The 23,355-nt window shown below is 38.1% G+C and overlaps 1 protein-coding gene across 1 annotated transcript; it reads right to left on the reverse strand.

The window, feature by feature from the left end:
• Positions 1-509: 509 nt before the first annotated feature.
• Positions 510-19,264, reverse strand: TFAM (transcription factor A, mitochondrial). The gene is made up of 7 exons (XM_028513624.2): positions 18,731-19,264; positions 18,046-18,164; positions 16,599-16,669; positions 16,014-16,163; positions 13,016-13,111; positions 4,757-4,813; positions 510-4,287 (listed from the first exon to the last, which is right to left on the reverse strand). Exons 1-7 carry the CDS (start codon positions 18,829-18,831, stop codon positions 4,141-4,143), a joined length of 741 nt encoding a protein of 246 aa, XP_028369425.1. The 5' UTR covers positions 18,832-19,264; the 3' UTR covers positions 510-4,140.
• Between the last annotated feature and the right edge of the window lie 4,091 nt (positions 19,265-23,355).

A 23,355-nucleotide genomic window follows, 5' to 3' on the forward strand; every position in this document is an offset into this window, starting at 1 on the left:
GAGGGTGGTATCCTAGAACCAATCCCCTAAGTACAGAGGGTCATCTGCACTAGAAAAGTTTGTGCTTTACATATTTTTTATTACATATGTGTAAATGATTGCCAAAAGGAATTTATTTGTAAACAATGTGAGAAACTGATACTCACTTTGTATAGTTTTATGACACTTTCTGTTTGGAAAGTTTTACAAATTCAAAGTAATTATATATATGTCCACTTTCTTAGTCTTTCCTTTCCAAAGCTTCAATTTTAAAGAGTATTACTGCTTTAAAATTTCAACACAGTCTGTGCTAAATGACATTTTCAAATTTCTCCATAAGAGACAAATGAAGAGAAGGAAGAAGGGTGGCTGTGAGAGAGGAAAGAGAGAGAATATTCTTAGCATTAATATTAATGAAATTAAGAAAAACAATGGATACTATCGCTTGACAATATAAAATCTTCCTGGTGGTGATTGATTAATTTTAGGTACAGAAAATGTCAGGAAAAAAATCAGTAAAATTTGCTAGGTACTTTAAATCAGTTTATTTTAATTCAGAAATTTAAATACACACATTCATAGGATCTATAAAAATATACACCTCGTTTTTAAAAAATGGCATCTTCAAGAAAGGAGTTAGCCAAAAGCAATAGCAAAATTACATGATTACAGCAGGCTGAATCTTCACACAATATCCTTTATTTTTTTTTAAGATTTTATTTTATTTTTAGAGAGAGGGGAACGGAAGGAGCAACAGAGGGTGAGAAACACCAATGTATGGTAGCCTCTTGCACTCTCCCTACTGGGGACCTGACCCAAAACCCAGGCATGTGCCCTGATGGGGAACTGAACCTGTGACCCTTTGCTTCGAAGGCCCTCACTCAATCCACTGAGCTATACCAGCCAGGGCCAATATCCTTTAAATAAACATCAGAAAGTAGAATTATCACACAACCCTCTTCAGTCATCTAATTATTTCAAACCTAACACTGGTACGCCAGTGAACAAAAGTACAGAAATCTGACTCTGAACACATGCTCAGAACAGCATAAGCACAGCTTTGCTTCGTTTCTTCAGCATCTTTCCAGCTAGCACTGTTCTTTAGCTCCTACAGCTAAATTATTTACTAGTAATTAATTAGTAACAAACTACTAATTTGTTAATTTGTCCTAAAGAAATTACTTTGTTAGGTCAACCTAGTCTAAAAAGAAAGGCTAAATTTATATGAGTTGCTACTGATTATTGACATAAGTTCTTATTCTTTACAAGAGTTTAGCCCTGGTCAGGTAACTCAGAGCATCATCCAGATATGCCAAGGTTTCGGGTTCAATCCCCAGTCAGAACACATACAAGAATCAGCCAGCCAATGAATGCATAAATGAGTGGAACAAGTCAATTTCTTTCTGCCTCTCCCCCTTTCTCTAAGATCGATAAAAATTTTTTAAAAAAGAAAATTTGCTAATATTGTTAAACTGGAAGGTGTTTGCTACATGGCATACCAATCTTCAACATGTACTGAAGTTTACTAAGGTGTGGAATCAGATTTTCATAATATTTAAAGCACTAATAATGACATTCATTTAGGAAAAAGGGAAACCAAATAAAAAATGGTATCATAAAATGGTTCTGCTTTAGCTCTTTTCACTGTTTCACACTTTTGGGGCAGTAGAGGGGAAGAGAGAGAGGGAGAGAAACGTTGATATGGAAAACAATAAGGTGCCACAGGTACCCTGAACCCACAACCCAGGCATGTGCCCCGACCAGGAATCGAGTCAGTGACCTTTCACTTTGTGGGATGCTGCCCAACTGTACCACACCAGTCAAGACACTATTCCATACTTTTTTTCTCCTATGTACTTGAGAGCTTACTAGACACTGAACTTCCTAATATAATTGGGAAAATATGATTTGAATGTATTCTGTATGAAATAGTTTATGTAGTTGAATGCTAAGAGATTGAAAGAAGGTAATTTTAAATATGTGTTTTATACATCACTTGACTTCCAGATGTCTACAAAACTCCTTTCTCAACCTTACCCATCCTATAATATTACACATACTGACTCCTGTGTGCTCCCTGGGCTCACCTGATACACAGAACACCATAAATGACTTGAATGATTTTCTCCATTCTCCTAAGTACAGTACACAATCAGTACCATTCTAAATGCCACATGGAATTAGAGCTTAACTTCTCCCAGAAACCCAGTTAAGGACGACTGTGACAGACACCAGCACGCCTCTTCTCCCCCAACCCCTCTCCTCACGGGGTCTATCTAACAGCAGACTTTGTCCCATATTCATAACCACAGGAGGAACTTGTTTGAAAACACCCAACTTCAATTTTAAGCTTCCTATTATGTTTCACTTTTCTCTTTAATCCATAGTCCACACCTTTGTCAACTTCAGTATAGAACAAGGCATGACTTTTCACTTATTTTCTATCCACAAACAACAAAATTCTTCAAATTTTTCTGGAGATCTAGAATTGAGAACTCCTCAATAGTTTGTGCAACACAGAGTACATGTAAATTTTGAGTTACCCTATTACTATGAACTGATGATGAAAGATGAATTATTTTGATCAAAAAGGTGGTGAGTTCTGAAAACTTTTGCTTAACTCTCTTAAGAGGATAAACAAATGCTAAAAGATGGTAAGGTTTTTGCTGTATGTGCTAACTGGAAAACTCTTAAGGTTCATTTTATGAAGGCATAGCAGATAATTTAAGAGATTCTCATTCCACACCAGATGGAACTCTTATGATGCAACATAATTTGAAACAAGATTATTTTTCTTGCGTGTTAACACTATGGGACAAGTTTAGCTTTTGTGATTTGACCTCTTTCCTCTTAAAAACAACGCTGACAAATTCTAAAATAAGAACCTCTGAGTCCATCAGAACACCTATCCCAACCATCGATGGACTGGAACGCTTGTCACCCACACTCTACTGCAGGCCCTGGGTTGGCAAACTATTGCTATAAAGGGTCACACAGTAAACGTTTTAGATTTTGAAGACTCCATAGTCTCTGAAGCAATTATTCTACTCTGTCCCTGGTGCACAAAAGCAGCCATAAATGAAAAATAAATGAATGAGCATGGCTGTATTCCAATAGGACTTTATTTATAAACATTGACTTTCATGTTAATTTTCATGTCTTAAAATATGTTTTTAACCATTTAAAATTGTAAACAAAATTCTGAGCTCACAGGCCATGAAAAGCAGGCAGTGGGAGGAACTGGGCCCACGGGCCAGAGTTGGCTGTCACTTGTATGTCTTTTATGTCCTATAAAATGTTTTAGAACAATAGGTTCCAAGTCCAGAGACTTTGGAGACTTGTTTTTGGATTTCTCATTTTAAAATTTATCAGACAAGTTCTCTACTTTCTGGATAAATAGTCACATGAGAGAAAAAATAATTCAGAATATATATCTCTACTTAAAAAGAAAAAAAAAAGCTGTAAAACAAATGTTTCACCTTTAACATGTAATTAGGAAACAAAAATTTAATTCTATGCAATATAAAATATGCACAGATTTAGAACATAATGTCTTAGTTTTTACTTTAGGAAAACAGAAAATGAGGAAAAGGTTTACAAATCTCTCCAACTCTTGTACAAAAAGCTGCAACTGAACCCAGCAAGTCCTTGCCTGTACAACCATTAGCCCTGCATGTAAATTATACCTACGAATTAGAATTTACCTAAATGAGTTCTGAGTGCTCTTTAAAAAAATGCACTATTCATCATAGAACACGATGGCTCTACAGTTTGGGACACTCCTGAATAGGAAACCCTGCCTCCATAATATAAGGAGACAAGAATATCCTTCCCACAGTCATCAAGTATTATAAAAAACCTTCACAGTCTGAGTCACCTTTATCAAAGGTAAAATGGTTACTGATACACTTCATGGATTATTTCGATCCTTTGCAGTTTCTAAACACAAAATAAACTTCACACGAACTTTTGTATGTTTCAGTTTTCCAAAGTAAGATACCAATACAAAATGTATTGGACTGGCAGAAGTCCATGGCATAAAGAAAAAGGAATTAAGTATAAAATGTTTACCAACTTTATCCTTCTAATTTTCTAAGAATTTCAGACATGGACACCTAATTGGTTTCTTGTGTCTACCCAGTACGACCATAACTCAGTCTTCTATTTACACTCCTCAGCGCTTTTTGCTGGGGGCTTCACTTTGCGACGAAGAAGATCTTCACGTCCAACTTCAACCATCTGTGCTTCCCAAGATTTGATTTCATTAAAATAACGAACTTTATCATCTTCGGCAAGTTGAATATATACCTGAGAAAAAGTGTAGTTGTTAAAATAATTTTAGAAGAATCTTTGCCATTAATTTCTGGAATGCTTCCATATATACTATAAAAATTACCTTACTCTTCTACATGTATAAAGGGGGACTGAGGAAGAAAGCTTTGTGAGATAAAAATTAGATGAGAAGAAGGTAAGAGACAGAGATTCTGTATTGAGTTACTACAACTTCAGGGCTTGGGAACGTGGGAAACGGAGGGAGGCACAGTGAGACTGGCACTGGATACACAACTCGGTGTGACATTGCTTTAAATACCAATTTTATTTGCAGTTAAAAACTTCCAAATGAAAAAAGCTGAACTGATTCTAAGAACAGAAAATTATTTTAAAATACTCTCACTGTGTTATTGGTAGTGTAAGGTTGTTGTCACATGAATCAAGCCTTGCCCTAATACATCCTCTCATAGACACTTTAGGTACTTGAGATTAAAACCATACTTACTTGCTTTTGAGAACTAGTAAGATTTTTCCAGCTTTCATTTACAGCCTTCAGCCTTAACTGTAAAACAGTACATGTTTAAGTACCTGATACATGAACTTTAGTGATTAAAGAAAAATTTTTTTATTACTCATTTCAACAAAAACTCAGATATTAAGAATCACAGGTAAAGCCTCACCAATTCTTATCTTTTCTATCTAAATTAAACTATTAAACTTAAAATATACAAATGACTGGAATATATATCTTTTACTGAGATATAATTGACATAAAACATCAGTTTCAGGTACACAACATGATTCAATATTATTGTATATACTGTGAAATGAACATCGCAATAAGCCTAGTTAATAGTGAACATCTGTCAACATAATTTTTTAAGAACTTCTAAGATATACTCTCTGAGCAACTTTCAAATATGCAATATAGCATTAACTATAGTCACTATGTTGTGCACTACAACACTAAGACTTAACTTATTTTATAACTGGAAGTCTGTACCTTTGGACCACCCTCACCCATTTTGTCTACCCCCCATCCCCAGCAACCACCAATTTGTTTTTTTTATCTAAGAGCTCCGGTGATTCTTTTTCTAGATTCCACATACAAGTAAGATGATTCAGTATTTGTCTTTCTCTGGTCTGACTTATTTCATTTAGCATAAATGCTTTCAAGATCCAACCATGTTACCGCAATGGTAAGTTTTCTTTCTTTTTATGGTTAATTAATATTCATATTCATATTATCAGTTTCTTTTCTTTTCTTAAAAAAAAAAATGGGTCCCTGGCTGGCATAGCTCAGTGGATTGAGCACGGGCTGCGAACCAAAGTGTCGCAGGTTCGATTCCCAGTCAGGGTACATGCCTGGGTTGCAGGCCATGACCCCCAGCAACCGTACATTGATGTTTCTCTCTCTCTCTCTCCCTCCCTTCCCTCTTTAAAAATAAATAAAATCGTAAAAAAATAATGTAACTTTAATAAAAAGATCTTCCAATAAAATTTTTTTTTTAAATGGGGCTTTTTTTTTTAAAGATTTTATTTATTTATTTTTAGAGGGGGGAGCGAGGGAGGGAGAGAGGGAGAAAGACATCAATGTGCAGTTGCTGGGGGCCATAGCCTGCAACCTAGGCATGTGCCCTGACTGGGGATTGAACCTGCAATGCCTGGTTCGCAAGCCCGCGCTCAATCCACTGAGCTACACCAGCCAGGGCCATATTACCAGTTTCTTTATCCAGTTAACCACTAGTCGCTTAGGCTGCTTCCACATCTGGACTGTTGTAAATAATGCTGCAATGAACACGAGGGTGTGGGCATTCAGTTAGCCTTTCAAATTAGTGTTTCCCTTTTCTTTGGATATTACCCAGAGGTAAAATTGCTTGATGGATATATGATAGCTCTAACTTTAAACTTTTCAGGAATCTTCACACTGTTTTCCGTAGTGGCTTCAGCAATTTACATTCCCACCAACTATGCACAACGATTTCCTTTACTCCACATCCAACACTGGATGGGAGTGGGCATTGGGCATTTCCATTGGGCAGGAAATAACAGTTGTGACAACAGGTGTGAGGTGAACTGAAGTTCTCATTTGCATTTCCCTGATAATTAGTGATGTTGAGCACCTTTAGCAATCTTTATGTCTTCTTTGGAAAAATGTCTATTCAGATCCTCTGCCCATTTGGTAATCAGAATTTGTTTTCGCTACTGAGTTGTTTGAGTTCTTTATATATTTTGGATATTAACTCCTTATCGGATATATAATATGCAAATATTTACTCCCATTCACTAGGCTGACTTTTTATTTTGTTGATGAGGTTTTATTGTGCAGTATTTATCTTTTTTGGTTCAGAAATACTGATATTCAAGTATATTCTGTTATAGTTTAACTTTAAAGACTAAGTGTTTTTCTTTTCTTCTCTATAATGTTTTACTCTGAAATGTGTGCCAAAGTGTTTAGGTATGGTCATAGGAACAATACAACACCAGCCTCAACTGTATTTAGTTTAACTTAATTGTGGGACTTGGAAAAAGTTTTATTACCTCCCTTAGGCTTGGTTCTTCATCTATAAAATTAAAGGGATACAGGGATTCCAAGGCTTGAAGAGAGGCAGAGAGAAGGGTCAGTGCACCTCATGCTGCTTATGCTGTTGCTCCCAGAGAGCACAGAATACAGGGGAAAATGGGCAGGTGGAAAACGTGAGGGAAGAACATGGTCTGAAAAGTATCTGTTTAAAGCTAGGAAGATCATCTGTGATTTTAAGAAGTAGAGAGAGAATAACTTTATTGTCCTCAGCAGAACTTTGATTGAATTTTATCTTCATATTGACAAAAACAGATACCAAGAAAGATACCAGGTAGTACCTGAAACTACATAAATATTATGTTTTGGACATTTTAAACTTTAGCAAGTAACTACCTGCTCTAACTCTTAGCTTTGAAAGGAATTACTTTAATGTTTTCGACTCTTTCCTAATTCATCTTTTTCTTATCCATAAAGTTTAACCCATAAAGTTTCACATTCAATGAGTTAAAAAATAATTTATAAAGTTGCAAGCATAAGTAATCTGACCCTTCACCTAAATAAAATAATTCATTCAAAAAAATTAAAGATAAAAAGATGGTTTTTTCACTCCTAAAACCCATTAAACGGATCCTTCTACTATGTGAGGACAGTGAGAAGGTGCCAGCTAATGAACAGGAAGCGGGCCCTCACCAGCAGGCAACCATGATGGCACCTTGATCTTTGACATCCCAGGCTCCAAAACTGACCAATAAATTTCTGTTCTTCATTTTAAAATTAAAAAACAAACAAACATTAAATGAATAAACAAAAAAATTTAAGGCATGAACCCATACGAACAAAGATAACAGTAGAGAGCACTTCCAATGCAAAACTGTGGAAGCTGAAACGCACATGGAGCCACGGTTCCCAGCTCACCTAACCCACGAAAGCTACTCCCACATTGGCAGTAGGGAAAGCAGTAGGGAAAGCAGTGTTTTACAATGTAGAATTCCAAAGTTGCTCAACAGCTGGCAATACCAGGTAAGTAAAAAATTGAGGTAAGGTCAGGAGGACTGACTGAAAGTGTTTTAAAAAACAGGTTAAATCCTGACTATGGGCATATTCTAGGACATGGCCTCTCAAAACAGTACAATATGAGTTACTCAGTCGATACCAGGTATAGTAAGGAGCAATAATACCATGCTGGAAACAGGGCAAGTAAGAAAATCTATACTGTTACCCCAGAATGAAAATCAAAAAGGCTAAGAGAAAACAATACAGAAAAGAAAATTAGCATATCAACTCAGAAGATGCATAAAGAAATAATAAGAACTCTAGAGTCATAACAAAGAAAAAGAAAGGGAAAAAACAAAATATTGATAGGGGACTTAAGAGTACAAAATTTTATTTTAAGGTAAATAGTTATAAGCCTAGCAAGTAATGTATATGTTAAAGCTTTTGTTTCAGAGACTACAGATAAGGCTCATCCCGGCTCCTGGGAAAACAGCTGACCTCCTGGGCCACTGCTATAGATTACCACCTGGGGACAAATGGAGTCATCCAGGCTTTTGTGTTCCAGGGAGATAAAGATGACCACCCACCCCTGGGAACAGTTAACTGCCCAGGACAGGAATGTTGCAGCTTCTTTCACCAACCCCCCCCCCCCAATTTCAAAACCCCTCACAGAAACTTGTTTATTCCCTGCTATAAAAACCTTGGCCTGGAAAGAAAAGACAAGATGGTCTGTTAGGGTATATGAACCCACTATCTTCTCAGATCACCAGCCATCTGAATAAAGCGCCCATAAAGATTCAATCCCTGTCTCTGCTTATTGGGTTTGGTAGTGACAGGCAGCCTGAACTCTGGTGTCTTTTCCAGTTTCAGCATCATACTCAACTGGCAAAAACTACAAGTGTCCCCCTTAAGATCAAGAATAAGACAGGAATGTCCACTTTCACTTCTCTTATTCAACATGGTACTGGAAGTCCTAGCCACAGTAATCAAACAAGAAGAAGAAATATAAGGGATCCAAATTGGAATGGAAGAAGTAAAACTGTCACTATTTGCAAATGATATGACACTGTACAAATAGAACCCCAAAGATTCCACCAAGAAACTTACTAGGACTGACAAATAAATTCAGCAAAGTAGCAGGATACAAAATAAATATCCAGAAATCAGTTGTATTTTTATATGCCAATAATGAACTACCAGAAAAGGAAATTAAGATAACAATGATATTCACAACTGCTTCAAAAAGAATGAAACACCTAGGAATAAATTTAACCAAGAATGTAAAAAACAAAAACAAAAACAAAAAAAAAAACTGTACTCAGAAAATTGTAAGACACTGAAGAAAGAAACTGAAGATGACACAAATAAGTGGAAGCACATACCTTGTTAATGTATGGGAAGAATTAACATCATTAAAATGTCCATACTACCCAAAACAATCTACAGATTCAATGCAATTCCTATCAATGTACCAATGTTATATTTCACAAAACTAGAACAAATATTCTATGTTGGGAACTGTGTTGCCTGATTTCAGAAGCTGTAACCCCCATGGCTAAGGCTGAGTAAAAAGACCTTGGGACCATAAGCCACTAAGGAGACAAAGCTTATCTTCCCCACAGGGGCACCACTTCTGCCCCCTTTATTTCACCTTGCTTGGCCCAGGCAGACGACTGGTTAGCCAACGACGGGTAAAATTCCTCAAGGGAGGGACAACCTAAGACAGGCACAGTGGCAAAGGGGCCCTCAGGGAAGGACTTGGGGGATTATATAAAAGGGGTGATGGACCCTTACCCCTCAGCTTTTCAAGGGCCTGAGTCCTCATTCTATCTGTAAAAAGTCTCCTAATCTCTTGGCTGCCTTACTTCCCCTGCCTGACTTAAGCCTGTAACAATGCCAGAGGTGAGTGCAGCCCTGTGCTGGAATGGGCAGTTCCTTGGGGGTGATCAGGCCTCAGAAAGAATGCATAAAATCCTATGAAACCTGCTTGCTAAGAATGCCCTCAATTTAATAAGGGTCCAAGCTTAAAATGAGTTTGTTTTCCAAAGTTTCTTGGCCCTTTAGCTAACTGACCCTGACTCAAAATAAGCCCTCACAGTTCTCTGAATGTTATCTATTGTTTGATCATTACTGCCTGACAATGACTGATGAACTTTACCTGTATTCCTCTGTAAATTGAACCCAATAAAAGCCCATTGAGGAAGGGTGAAGGCCCTTCTCATTTGAGAGATTGGCTACCTTTCCTCCCTAAGCAGATCATGTCTTGGTAGACTTATTCTCATCCATGGTGGACACGGGGCAGGGCTCAGCATGTGGAGCACCCCTATAATTCCAAAAATTTATATGGAACCACAAAAGACCCCAATAGCAACAGCAATCTGCAGAAAAAACAAAGTTGGAGGAATCACTATAGTGTAAGGACATAGTAATCAAAACAGCATGGTACTGGGATAAAAACAGACATAGATCAAAGGAACTGAATAGAGATCCCAGAATAAACCCATGCCTTCAGTCAATATTTGACAGAGGGATCAAGCACATACAATGGGCTGAAGTTAGTTTATTCAATAAATGGTGTTAGGAAAACTGGGTAGATACAGGCAAAAAAAATGAAACTAGACCACACAAAACAATAAATTTAAAATGGATTAAAGACTTAAATGTTAGACTCAAAACTGTAAAAATCTTAGGAGAAAACACAGGCAGTAAAATCTCAGAGACTGCTCACAGCAATATTTTTTCTGATATATCTCCTCAGGTAAGGGAAACAAAACAAACGAACAAACAGAACTACATCAAACTATAAAAGATTTTTGCACAGTAAATAAAACCATCAATAAAAGGAAAAGACAACCCACTGAATGGGAGAACACATCTGCCAATGATACATTTGATAATATCCAAAATTTATAAAAGGACTTATAAAACTCAACACCAAAAAAACCCCAAACAATACAAGTAAAAAATGGGCAAAGGACCTGAATAGATAATTCTCCAAAGAGGACATACAGATGGCCAATAGACATATGAAAAGATGCTCAATGTCACTAATCATGAGAGGAATGTGAATTAAAACCACAATGAGATATCACCTCCCACCAAGTCAGAACACCTATCATCAATAAATTAACAAACAAGTGATGGAGAGGATGTGGAGAAAAGAGAACCTTTTTGTACTATAGATGGGAATGCAGATTGGTGTAGTTCTGTGGAAAGCAGTATGGAGATACCTCAAAAAATTAAAAATGGATCTGCCTTTTGACCCAATGATCCCACTTCCGAGAATTTATCTTAAGAAACATGAAATACTAAATCAAAAGAACATAAGCACCCCCTATGTTCACTGCAGCACTATTTACAATAGTGGTAATCTGGAAGCAGCCCAAATGTCCAACAGTAGATGAATGAATAAAACTATGATATATTTGCACAATGGAATACTACTTTGCCATATAAAGGAAGAAAATTTTACCTTTTGTGACAGCATGGATGCACCTGGAGAACATTATGGTAAGTGAAATAAACCAGAGAAAGACAAATACCACATGATTCCACTCATATGTGGAATCTAATGAACAAACTAGACTAACAAGCAAAATAGGGACAGAGTCATAGAGAGCAGGCTGACAGCTCTTGAGGGGGGCATGGTTTGGGGGTAGAAGGATTGAGCAAAAAAAGAAAAAGGATTCATGGGCAATAGTGTGCTGGCTGCGGGGGTTAGGAGATGGGTGGTGGGAGGTAGGATGAAAATCTGAAGAGTGGGGAGAGTCCAGTGTTCATCTTAAATAATGGGAGGTAATGTCTAAAGTATAGCTAATGCTTAAAACTGAAAAAAAAAATCAAGAAATAAAAATATGTTAGAGATACAGAGATGAATACCATAGTAATCAGCTATAACAGGAAAATCTGCTTCTAGAGTAAGAAATAGGACAGGGTGGTGAAAACTAGTATCTTTCATAACCAGCCTTACTTTGATTCTTTAAATTATAAGGATGGATTACTATCTTTTTAATGAATAAAATGACATAGTCAACTTAATTTTCATTTCCAGGGATAGGACCCAGCCATTAAACTTTCTTGGTGATTCCAATGTGCTTTATTTTATTTATATATTTTCTTTTAGTCAGAGTTAAGAACTACTGATGTAGAATTCTCCAGCATATAACCTTCTCATGGTGATAAGAAAACTAAATCCAAAGTAAATTAATGACTGAGCTAATTCCAACTAAAATAGTAAATAAACTTGCATATTAGTAATGTAGGGCCATAGAAACTGAATTTAAAACCTCAAAGGGAATGAATTAAGGAAAGTAGCTGGCCAAAGAAGATATCACATATACATGTTATTTAATTATATGTTAAACAGGATTGGTGAAATCAACTACAGACCCAAATAACCCAAACAGGCAGAGTGGCAAAAACCTTCATCTCAGATCAACAAGAGACAGAGATTTGAACATACATTTCTTTTACCATATCATATTATAAAAGGAAAAATAGGATTGCCAATTTGGAGCTTCTAAGAAGGAAAAAAGACTAAGCTACAACAGGAATAACAAGCCTTTCCTTCTTTGGCACATTCACACAACAACATACACACATATAAGACATTCCTATGGGCATAACTAAAATTTCATTTTATTAAATGATAGAACATGAAGCAGCCGGTTAGGCTCAAATTCCAGTACAAAATATTACGGCTCTACTTTTTTTTAAAAGATTTATTATTATTTTTTTTTAGAGAGGGAAGGGAGGGAGAAAGAGAGAGAGAAAAACATCAATGTGCGGTTGCTGGGGGCCGTGGCCTGCAACCCAGGCATATACCCTGGCTGGGAATTGAACCTGTGACACTTTGGTTTGCAGCCTGCACTCAATCCACTGCGCTTTGCCAGCCAGGGCTCTACAGCTCTACTCTTAATCTTACCCAGTGATAGTAAAACAGTTACAAACTGCTGAATAAGAAAAATTTTCAAAACTTTAACACCCTACAAACTAGAAAAAATATTTTAATTAAAAAAGTTAACAATATACATATTGGCAACTGTATACTCAATTGTACATGGTAATACCAAGGACCTTTCCATTAAAGAGATATAAGACAGAGGGCCTTATTTGTATATTGTATTTGTTTATAATAATTTATTACTTTTCCTCACCACCTGACATATGGCACCCCTAAAATCTCCTAAAATATTTTAAAAATTAAAATAAACAAAAATTTAAAACACAAATGCAGTTCTATTTTACCTGCGAGGTACCATCCTTAGCTTCTTGGAAGCGTTCAGATATAAAAATGTTATAAGCTGAGCGAGGTCTTTTCGGTTTTCCAAGCAGTGTTAACTCCTAAGTAATAAAAATGGAAGAGTTAGATATAGTTTTAACCTCTATGAGACTTAATTTTACTTACAGAAACTATATTCACTATTATGTATTATGCAGAATGCTCCTTAAAATGCTCCTATGATTCTTATATAAAGTATGTGATTATTTCCTTCTGGGGTCAGAATTTTGATAGCACTAAGTTTTGAAAATTATAATAGATTTTATGAGTTATTTTCCATACATTTCTTTTACATATTATTTTCAAGGTCTCCATGAACTGAACACATGTACAAATCTTTTTTAAAAGATAAAACAATCTCCTCTGATTTCCAATGAAAAATCACTTTATTTTCCCTGAACATTTCATGAAACCCCTGTAGACTTCACAACTTAAAATTATTGCCCCTTTTATTTCTAGAATTAACTACTAGGGATTTCTCTCCTAGATGATGCGCTTGAACTTCCTAATTCCCACACTTCTCACCTGATCGCTAACTATTTGGCACTGGCAGTCTTTAATGGGGAGGGAAGGAAAATTCCAACAGGGAGTGGAAAGGGAAATATGAGGGAAAAAATCCCTAGGCTTCAGGTTCAACATGTAAGGAGCTTAGAAGTTGCCACTCCTTCCTCACAAGTGTACAACTGAACAGACTGAAAAATCAACAACTCTTCTTGGATCCATGAGAGGACACAGAGCACACTGCGGTTGGCCCCTGAACTGGACACAGACAAGTGAACAGAGTCTTGAGGCTGACCAGAGCAGAGACCCAGGAAGGCGGCACTGTGCAAACCAGTGCTAGGGAGGAAAACCTGAACTGTAATGAACTGCTGGAGATTCTGTGTGGACAACTCTGAGATTTTTAGGAACACCAGAGGACCCTGTCACAGGAGGGCCCTCATACTAATGGGGGATTTACAACTTCAGGAGCTTGACCAGATCCCCACAAGAAGTATCTAGAAAAACACATGCCCCGCCCCCCACCACTGCTTTCAGCAGAGGGCGGGGACAAGAAGCCATTCTGAAATGTCTGAGCACTCCTTTATTCTTCACAAGGCCTGCCCTTAGGGGCAACTGGTTAATCAGAGCTAACCTTCTATAGTATTATCAGGGCCTAAATGACCAAAGGAAAACATGCAGGTCTAGCCCACTTGAGCCATCCTATCCCACCAAAGGGGAAGAGAGAAAACTGACAAACGCTAGTGCAGTTCCCAGAAGAGAGACACAGGGTCTCTGAAAGACTGGGACCTAATCACAGCGCTAGAGAGTACTTCCCTAGCCCCCACCCTGCCACCATATTAAGGCTTATTTAACAGCAATTCCTTTTATCCAGTACATCAGGTCAAGCTATCAAGAAAAAAATTCCAAGACACACTAAAAGGCAAAAAACATAGTTTGAAGAGACAAAGAAACATGGCAGGGATGTTGGAATTATCAGATGAGGAATTTAAAAACAACAATGATTAATACACGAAGGGCTCTAGAAAGCAAGCAAGAACAGATGAGCAATGTCAGCACAGAGATGGGAATCCTAAGAAAGAACCACAAAGAAATGCTAGAGAGCAAAAACACTAACTAAAATAAAGGGCCTTTGATGTGCTTATCAGTAGACTGGACACAGCTGCAAAAGAATCTGATCTAGAGGACGCATTAGCAAAACCCTTGAAAACACTAAAACAAAGCAATCAAAGACTTAGGGGAAAAAATCCAGAATACCAAGGACTATGGGACAACTACAACAGGTGTTAACAGGTATAACAAAAGCACACTGGGAACACCAGAAGAGAAAAAGGAAGACAAGAAACATTTGAAAGGGAAAGCCTCTCTATCTGCCCAATGCTCACTTCTGGTCCTTGCCACTTACCAGTGGTTGGGTGCACTAAATAGAAAGGGAGAGTAAAAGAGGAAGAGTCTACTTTAGTACTCACCCATTCACATACCATCCCTATGCAGAAAGTGTATTTCTCACTCTTGGTTTCTTTTCTGGATCCTTTTACTAATTGGATCAACAACCTTAGATTACTGACTTGAAATTGGCTGAGTCCTTAGGAGGACTCAAAACATTAAGGTCTTGGATACATACCTTGGTATCTCACATTTAAGGGCTATAATCTACTTTTTCAGAAAAATAATTTAAACTGATGACCATTTTCTGACCACCTCACACCTAATTACTGCTTGTATACAAAAATGTAGTCTAACTTTCAAACAATGGAATTTATATGGATTAATATCTTAAGCTAGGAACTATGAACCACAGTTCATATGGTTGACAGCAGTATTAATTAATTAGCAGAACTAATTTTTGAACCATGTGGGTTTTTTCTTTTTAAGATTTTATTTATTTTTAGAGACAGGGGAAGGGAGGGAGAAAGAGAGGGAAACATCAATGTGTGGTTGCCTCTTGTGCGCCCCCTACTGGGGACCTAGCCTGCAAGCCAGGTATGTGCCCTGACTGGCAATTGAACCCAAAACCCTTTGGTTCACAGGCCAGCACTCAATCCACTGAGCCACACCAGCCAGGGAGGAATCATGTGGGGTTTTTAATGAGGAAAAAAAAAAGATTTTATCTTAAAGGCACTTACTTAGATACAATAGGCACTATTACCTTATGTGTTATTAAATGCAGTGTATTAGCAATATTCAGAATCAAACTCACTATTACCTATAAAACTATTCAAATCAATAGGCTATTCTAGACAAGACTCAGAAGCAAAGATTCTTACTATTCCTACATCCCAAGGTAGCAACAAGGGTTTCCAAGATGGACTCAATAACAAATGATCCTAATGGCAGAAGAGAACTATCCCATTTTTCCTAACTAGAGTACACCATATAGCCACAAATATCAAGACAAAACTACCTATATTTCTTCATTATGTAAGTTTCAGTTCTTTGTCAAGAGAATATTTCAATAATACTCACTCTCTTTTTTATTATCGATTTCTTTTTTAAACGTTTTTGCATCATTTCTTTTTCTAAAGTTACCCTCTGACTTGGAGTTAGCTCTTCTTCAATTCTGATTAGCTCTTGTTTGTATGCCTGCCAGTCTGCCTTGTAAGCATCTTCATATACCTATAAATAAATTTAAAAAAACAATAGTAAGTCAAGAAACTGTTGCTGGCCAATTAAACACAGCAAATCTGCCAAGGAAAGACAACTGCATGACTTCAGGTAAAGACAGACTGAACTACCAAATGGAAAATGTGCTCTGGGATCATATTTATATGGACCAAAATCATGTTTTTTTTTTTTTTTCATATACATGCTAACCAAGCTCAGAGCAATTAGCCTAGCACTTAGCCTTCAATGTCACTACCCTTCATCACTACCCCCACAATCAGTATTCTCATCATTTATGTAGATCAGAAGGTATAAAATTCCTTTGTAGACAATGGATGCTTAAAAATAAATAAATAAAACTCTGGGTCATCTGGTCCCTTAAAAGACTGGCAGTTGTTCCTAACTGCAGAATAACTGGTCAGCAATGTTGAAAACCTGTATGCTTACTTTTTTCTGTGAATCAGGAAGTTCCCTCCATAGCTCTGCGATTTTTTTAATCAGTTCTGAATTTCTCGCACCTATGGATTGGAATGAGAAAAGATGCCACAATTTTATGTCTCAGAACTAGCTTTTTTCTAAAGACAGCCAGGAAATCATAATCTATTAACTCTAAACATGTTTCATTAGATACTCTACACCACACACAACATAACACAATGATTTAGCTTTTCTTTAACCAACTAATCATATGATAAATTTAATAATTTATCCAAATTTTAAAGTCTATTATCTAATAATCAAGGAGTATATCAAACAATATTGAGAATTGACTAGTAGTATAAGCAGTTGGGCAATCAATTTCATCGAGTACTTTACTTCATATTTTAATCAAATACTTTTTCCAAGTCTTGTACTAATTAAGTTCACAACACCTGAATAAAGAACAAAATACAGTCTTCATTCACATAACACCATCTTGGATTTTAATTACATAAATACCATTTGCAAACAAACTAAAGTTTTCTAAAATTCATGCATTATTCCCAATTTCCTTCCTTAACTTAACTAAAATGGTGGGTGTAAATGCTTTACCAAACCACTTACTAGTTTCAACTCCTACATTTTAAAAGATGTGAGCACTTAAGCACGTCTCATAAACCAATTCTTTGAGAATTTTTATTATAGCTCATTTGATTTTTAGAAGTGTCCTGTGATGTACTACTTGTGACAAGGCTTTAGAAATCATAAGCAAAGGTTAGCTATTAGCTTTCACTACAACCCCAAATGAAGACCCTACAACCTCTCTAGGGAGTCATAAAACATGCTATCTCGAAATCTTTCAGTGCAAAAGCACTACTTTGTATAGAGCTTTCAAGTGTTCACAACACTTCCACAGATGTTATTTCACTACAACTTTCATTAATAATTCCTTGAGGCAAGGAGCTAAGCAAGAGATAAAATGATTCATCAATGGTCTTTTAAGCCAAGGGCAACTGGGCCCAAAATGGTGCTATTTTTAAAATACCTTTCCCCCTGGCTGGTATGGCTCAATGAATTGAGTCCTGACCTGTGAACCAAAAGGTCGCTGGTTCAATTCCCAGTCAGGACACTTGCCTGGGTTGCAGGGCCAGGTCCCCAGTTGGGGGCCTGTGAAAAGCAAATGATCAATGTCTGTCTCTCACATGTTTCTCTCTCTCTCTTTCTCCCTCCCTTCTCCTCTCTCTAAAAACAAATAAAGAGAATCTTAAAAAAAATACCTTTCATAAGTTCTCAATTATATTTAGTATTTCTATTTTGTAAAAATAATGTTAGACCTGCTATTTCACAGGCCATCAATGAGAACAGTTATGTTCCTGCAGTCACTGTATTGTTTGGTAGTGGAAATCAAATTTGCAGTTTAACTGCTTAGTGGGCTATTACATCAGAGAAGAGTGCAAGTCCCAAAACTCCTTACCTGGGTTCTGAGCTTTAAATATGGGTAGCTGTTCTTTAGAAAAGCGAACATATGAAGTCATAGGCTTCTTTGGATAACTTCTCAAGGTGGATGAAAACCATCTCGGTATATACACAAAACTACATAAATAAAAAGAAAATAACCAATGTCAAATATATATTCCCAATGCCAATATTCCCAAGTACATAAATAGGTCCCAAATAAGATGTCATCAAGATGCTGTATTTCCGACACTTTCGACAAAATAGCTAGTGACATTTAAAATCGTTCCCTAACCAGAGGGAACAGCAAAACTGAAACCTAACTCCAAGCCCTTACCTCCTACGAAAGGCAGAAAGTAGCGAACGCACCTCTACTGCAGCTCCTGGGCCCCGCCTCCAGCACGCGTGGATGAAGGCGGGAGACTGTTGGCGCAATTTTACAAAGAACGCCAAACAACCGGGCAGGTGCTCCAAGACCGGGCAGAGACGAGGGGCGGGAAGGTGGAAAGTGGCCCGAAGCAAAGCATGGGGTACTACTGGATAAGGCCTGCAAAGCTACCACCCCCCTGGCAAGGTCGGGGTCTGATCAAAGGGTTTAGGCAACCCTGACGTCTTGGGCCGGGGCGGGGTGGGGGGGGGGGTGGCGGCAGGGGCGCAGAAAGTGGAAGAAACCGTCTACATTGCAGGCTCGTGGTCTTTCTTACCTGAAAGGGGAGCGCAGTCGGCTCCCACAGTCCGCGCAGAGATCCGCTCCCGACTTTCCCAGGGCACTCAGCACGCCCCACACACCCCGAAGAAGCGGCATTGCACCCGCCGGAGCAGGTAGTAACCAAGCCGCAATCTCGCTGTGCACCCAGGCCCAACAGGAGAACCCCAACAAAGACAATCTGAACCTGTATTCAACCCTCCGGAGCGTGCAATCAAACCCCTCCACTCGCGAGGCACTATGGGAAACCTATTAACATCCTGTTGGTTGATAGGCTAGGGAGAGGCAGAATTGGCGCAGGCGCAATCGTGGCTACCCACGTGGGCGGGGCTGCAGAAAAGGTGGAGGAGCTTAGAAGGGGTGGAGGGGAACCGCAGCCCGGCTAGCTGCGGAGGGCCCTAGCCTCGAAGGGGCGCTGTAGAGCCGCCTCTGCCCCCGGCCCCCGCCTCCGCAGTAGGTTCCGCAGTGGGGCCAGGAGGTGATGGAGGTGCGGCGGCCCTCTTCATCCGGACTGGGCCTTGCTTGGCGTCCGCCAGTGTTGGCCGGAGGGCTAGTACGTAACAGACAGCTTACAATCAGAAAACGCGCCGCCCACGCTGCTCTGAGGTCAGATTGGGGGATGCTGAGCGCCCGCAGAGCCGCTCAGTGAATGCAGGAGCTGGAGCCGAAAGTATTGTGGAGGAGTGGGGTAGAGGATGCGGCGTGTTTTCAAACCTAAACATGCATATTTCCGGGCCTTTCTGCAGCGCCCGATTCAGTGTATCTGTGTGGAGCCCATGAATCTCCGTTTTTAGTGAGCTCCTCGAGGTTCGACAAATTCTAATGCCAGTGGTCGTGGGACTACATTTAAAGCAACACTAATCTAGACTGTCGTCCTGCAGCGAACATTGACCTTCAAGCCTGGCACGCTACCTTGCTTAATTTGTGGGCAGGACACTTAGGCCAGTTAGTTGTCTGAAGTCGCGAGTTCTAGCCCCAACATTAACATTAACGTCTTGATCCAGGAACGTCGTGTCCCATCTCTGAGATTCAATTTTTCCCACTGCAAATGAGGGTTTATATTAGATCAGTTTTCCCAACCAAAGCCCTGAGAACTTGTGTCAAGCAAGTACACCTTGAGATATTGATTCATGTGCTGTATAACATGAAAAAAATTGGGAAGACCTAAAGATATCTAAGGACACTTCAGCTTTTACATTATAGTTACTTCAAAGATAGCCATCTCCTCAAACAGCCTTTCCTCTGTTGGATAGCTGGGATTGTTCGAAAATTCTTAACCTATGTGATATTGAGCTGAGAATCTACTTCCTTTCTGTAGCTTTGAAACATCGGCCCTTTGGCCCTTCGGTACTACAAAGGAATGCAGATCACTTCCTTTAAGTGGTAAGGAATGAGTGCCACTTCCCTTATCATACTCTTAGGGTTGAAACGGACCTTCTAGATCATCTCTGTTCAAATCTCCAGTCCTGACACGAAAGAAAGTTTTTTTCCTGCGTACACAGGATGTACAGCACAAGACCCCTAACACAGGTGACAGACACAGCATTTCCCCACCCCCAGTACAATTTAGTGGCACAGAAAAAGAAATAAATAATTACAACTTAGTATTAAGAGAGAAGTATATATATAATTCCATTTTGGAAATAATTTTTTTCTAGTTTTGTAGAATGTTTTTGTTCTTTCAGATGTTTGATGTGTTAATCTTCTTTTGGATTATTAAATCTTTCTGTTGTTTTTAAGCGTCATTCTGATAAATATTGCTATATAGTTCCTTATCAATCTGATCTGTCACATGACTGTTTTCATCAGATACCAATATTCTTTAAAACACATTTACACTGCAGTGATTTTATTCCAAAAGCAGTAATTACAAAGAAAATATAATTCTACCTACTTTCTCATTCTTTGAATGAAGACATATGACTTTATTTATATTTACTTTATAAAACATGAAGACTTTCCATAGCCTTTCCCAGAGTTCTGTCCCTTTATTTTGTTTTAAAAATTCATCCACTCTGATGACTTCCAGTTATATTTTATATTGAACCTGTATTTTATATTGAAGCCAGACCTGTCATTTTAGTCCCGTATCTATGCAACCACTGTCTTCTCGACATCTGTAGCACCATGCCCCACATATACTTCAATTTTCCTGAACAGAATTCACTATCTTTCCCTAACTGGAACAACTCTTGTTAAGAGGTACCAGTATCCCATTTGACTCATCCAAGCCTATAACTTGATAAATCATTTTATAATCTCCCCCACTGACACTCCTCCCCTGTCAACCAACTAATGCTAAATATTGCTGATTCCTCATTAAGCTCTCTAGTAGGTTATTCCCTCCTCTCCAACCTATTTTCAAGCTAATAGTGTGTTGGTAAATCAGCTCTTCAAAATGAAAAGCCCTAATTGGTAGTGTTTGCCAACATTTGTGGTTTAAATACTCCCAGCAGGCTGACTGATCATAAAATACCAACCTGGTGTTGCTGAACCTCAAGTTGGGCAGACACATAGTTGGCTCTCCAACCCAGTACCAGCCAGTTCCTGCATGCCACCCGTTCAGGCTCTGCCATCTTCACCCAAACTCTGACAGCAGTGTTCCTACTTTCAGTCTTCCCTCCAAACCATATTCCACATTGTCGCCAGGTCATTCTTCCTAAAAGACAAATCCCATTTATTCATTTGTTCATTAAGTATGTTTGGAGCACAAGTTTTGTGCAGGCAGGCAGTGACTGCATTTCTGTAGTTGAAACCTTTGGAGACTCCTGGTTACCCACAGAATCAAGTTTTAAATCCTCACACATGGCACACAAGTCTTCCATGAGCTGGCCTTTGTTTCCTCTATAGCTTCATTCCTCACTTCACCTTTGCTTAAAATAATTTATTAAATACCTATTTCTTCTGATATAACACATGAAGCCACTTCATTTGGCTCTGAGTTTACTATTGCATTTTGTGTGATATTCCAAAGTTATGGAAATAACTGGTTTAGAAGTTAGGCAGATCTAGGTTCAAATAGTGCTGTTGTTACTTACTAGCTGTGTGACCTCACCAAAGGACAATCATTCTGACCCAGAGTTTTTCCCTCTGGGAAATAGGACAATAATAGTTGTTGAGATTAAATCAGAAAATTTAGGATTGTTGAGAAGATTAAATCAGAAAAACGCATAAAAAGTTCTTAGCAGAGTCTCTGGCACATAATAAAGGCTCAATAAACAGTGGCTATCATTATCCTTACATTATTCATAACAATTATTAGTAGCTTCTAAATAATTATAAGTGTAATATAAATTGTCCCCAAACAAGTCAGATTTGTATCACAGCCCTGTCATTACCTCTCCCTACTAAGTAACACACATACACCAAAAATATACCTCTCTTTTTATTGAACTTTCAACATTTCTTAGTGTTTGAGCATAAATATTATGGTATGTAATAAAAAATTAAAATTAGCCCTGGCTGGTGTGGCTCAGTGGATTGAATGCTGGCCCATGAACCAAAAGGTTGCTGGTTCAATTCCTGGTCAGGGCACATGCCTGGGTTGTGGGCCAGGTCTCCAGTTGGGGGTGTGTGAGAAGCAACCGATCTGTGTATTTCTTGGATGTTGATGTTTCTCTCCCTCTCTTTCTCCCTCCCACCCCCTCTCTCTAAAAATAAATAAATAAAACCTTAAAAAATTAAAACACACCCTTAGGTTGTAATCATACTTTAATATTGTCAGAACATTTTTATATAATTTTATTTGATTGTATGATTTACAAACTGAAGAAGTGAACAGAAAAGGTATTATCGTGATCATGATTCCCAATTTACATGTGAGAGAAATTAGCTTCAGAAAGCCCAAGTCATGATGTTACAATAGTTAACAAGTGGTGGAAGTGAAAACCTGGTCTTCCAATTCACTGTCTCGTGCTTTTCCCATTATATCAAACTATCCCTCAGACTCAGTCAAGAAACCACACAATTCCAGCCTGTAATATCTTCCTTGGATCTTCTATAGTGTGTAACTTTGTATTATTTACTTGTGCTATAGCATATACCACTTTAGTTTGTAACTCTTTTTTGTGTGTACAGATTTTTGCCTCAATAGTCAGTAAGCTACTTGAGGCAAGACCAAGTCTTCGTTTCTTTCAGTGCTCTTTAGTACCTAGCATAGTACACTGAACTTGACTGATAGAGAGAGGGAGGGAGGGAGGGAGGGAAGGAAAATATGAAAAGATTAGTATCCACACAAATTAGTTATCAACCCCAAGGAAAACATCAACTATCTTTTAGGAGTGTTATTTGCCAATAGAAAGCACAGTTATGTATGGAGATGGGAACCATGTAAAAATTTCGAATATACATATGAAAGTAATGAGCATGGTTTATTGATGCTTGCACACTGATAAAGCAGAAGGTAGCACCAATAAATAGCAGCAGCAGTCAGAGAAGAAGGTAATTCCCTGCTGAATAAAGGAATTAGGTACATAGATACATAGATATATCACTGGAAGGGAAAAAAAATTTTTTAAACACTAATGCTTTTGTAATTACAATGGATAAATAATTCAGCTATAACTGAAGCAATCACCTAATAGATTTAGTATATGTAATTCTGAGCGCCTGAGTAAAATATAC

The sequence above is a fragment of the Phyllostomus discolor genome, chromosome 5 (genome assembly GCF_004126475.2).
Source record: "Phyllostomus discolor isolate MPI-MPIP mPhyDis1 chromosome 5, mPhyDis1.pri.v3, whole genome shotgun sequence".
NCBI lineage: Eukaryota > Metazoa > Chordata > Mammalia > Chiroptera > Phyllostomidae > Phyllostomus > Phyllostomus discolor.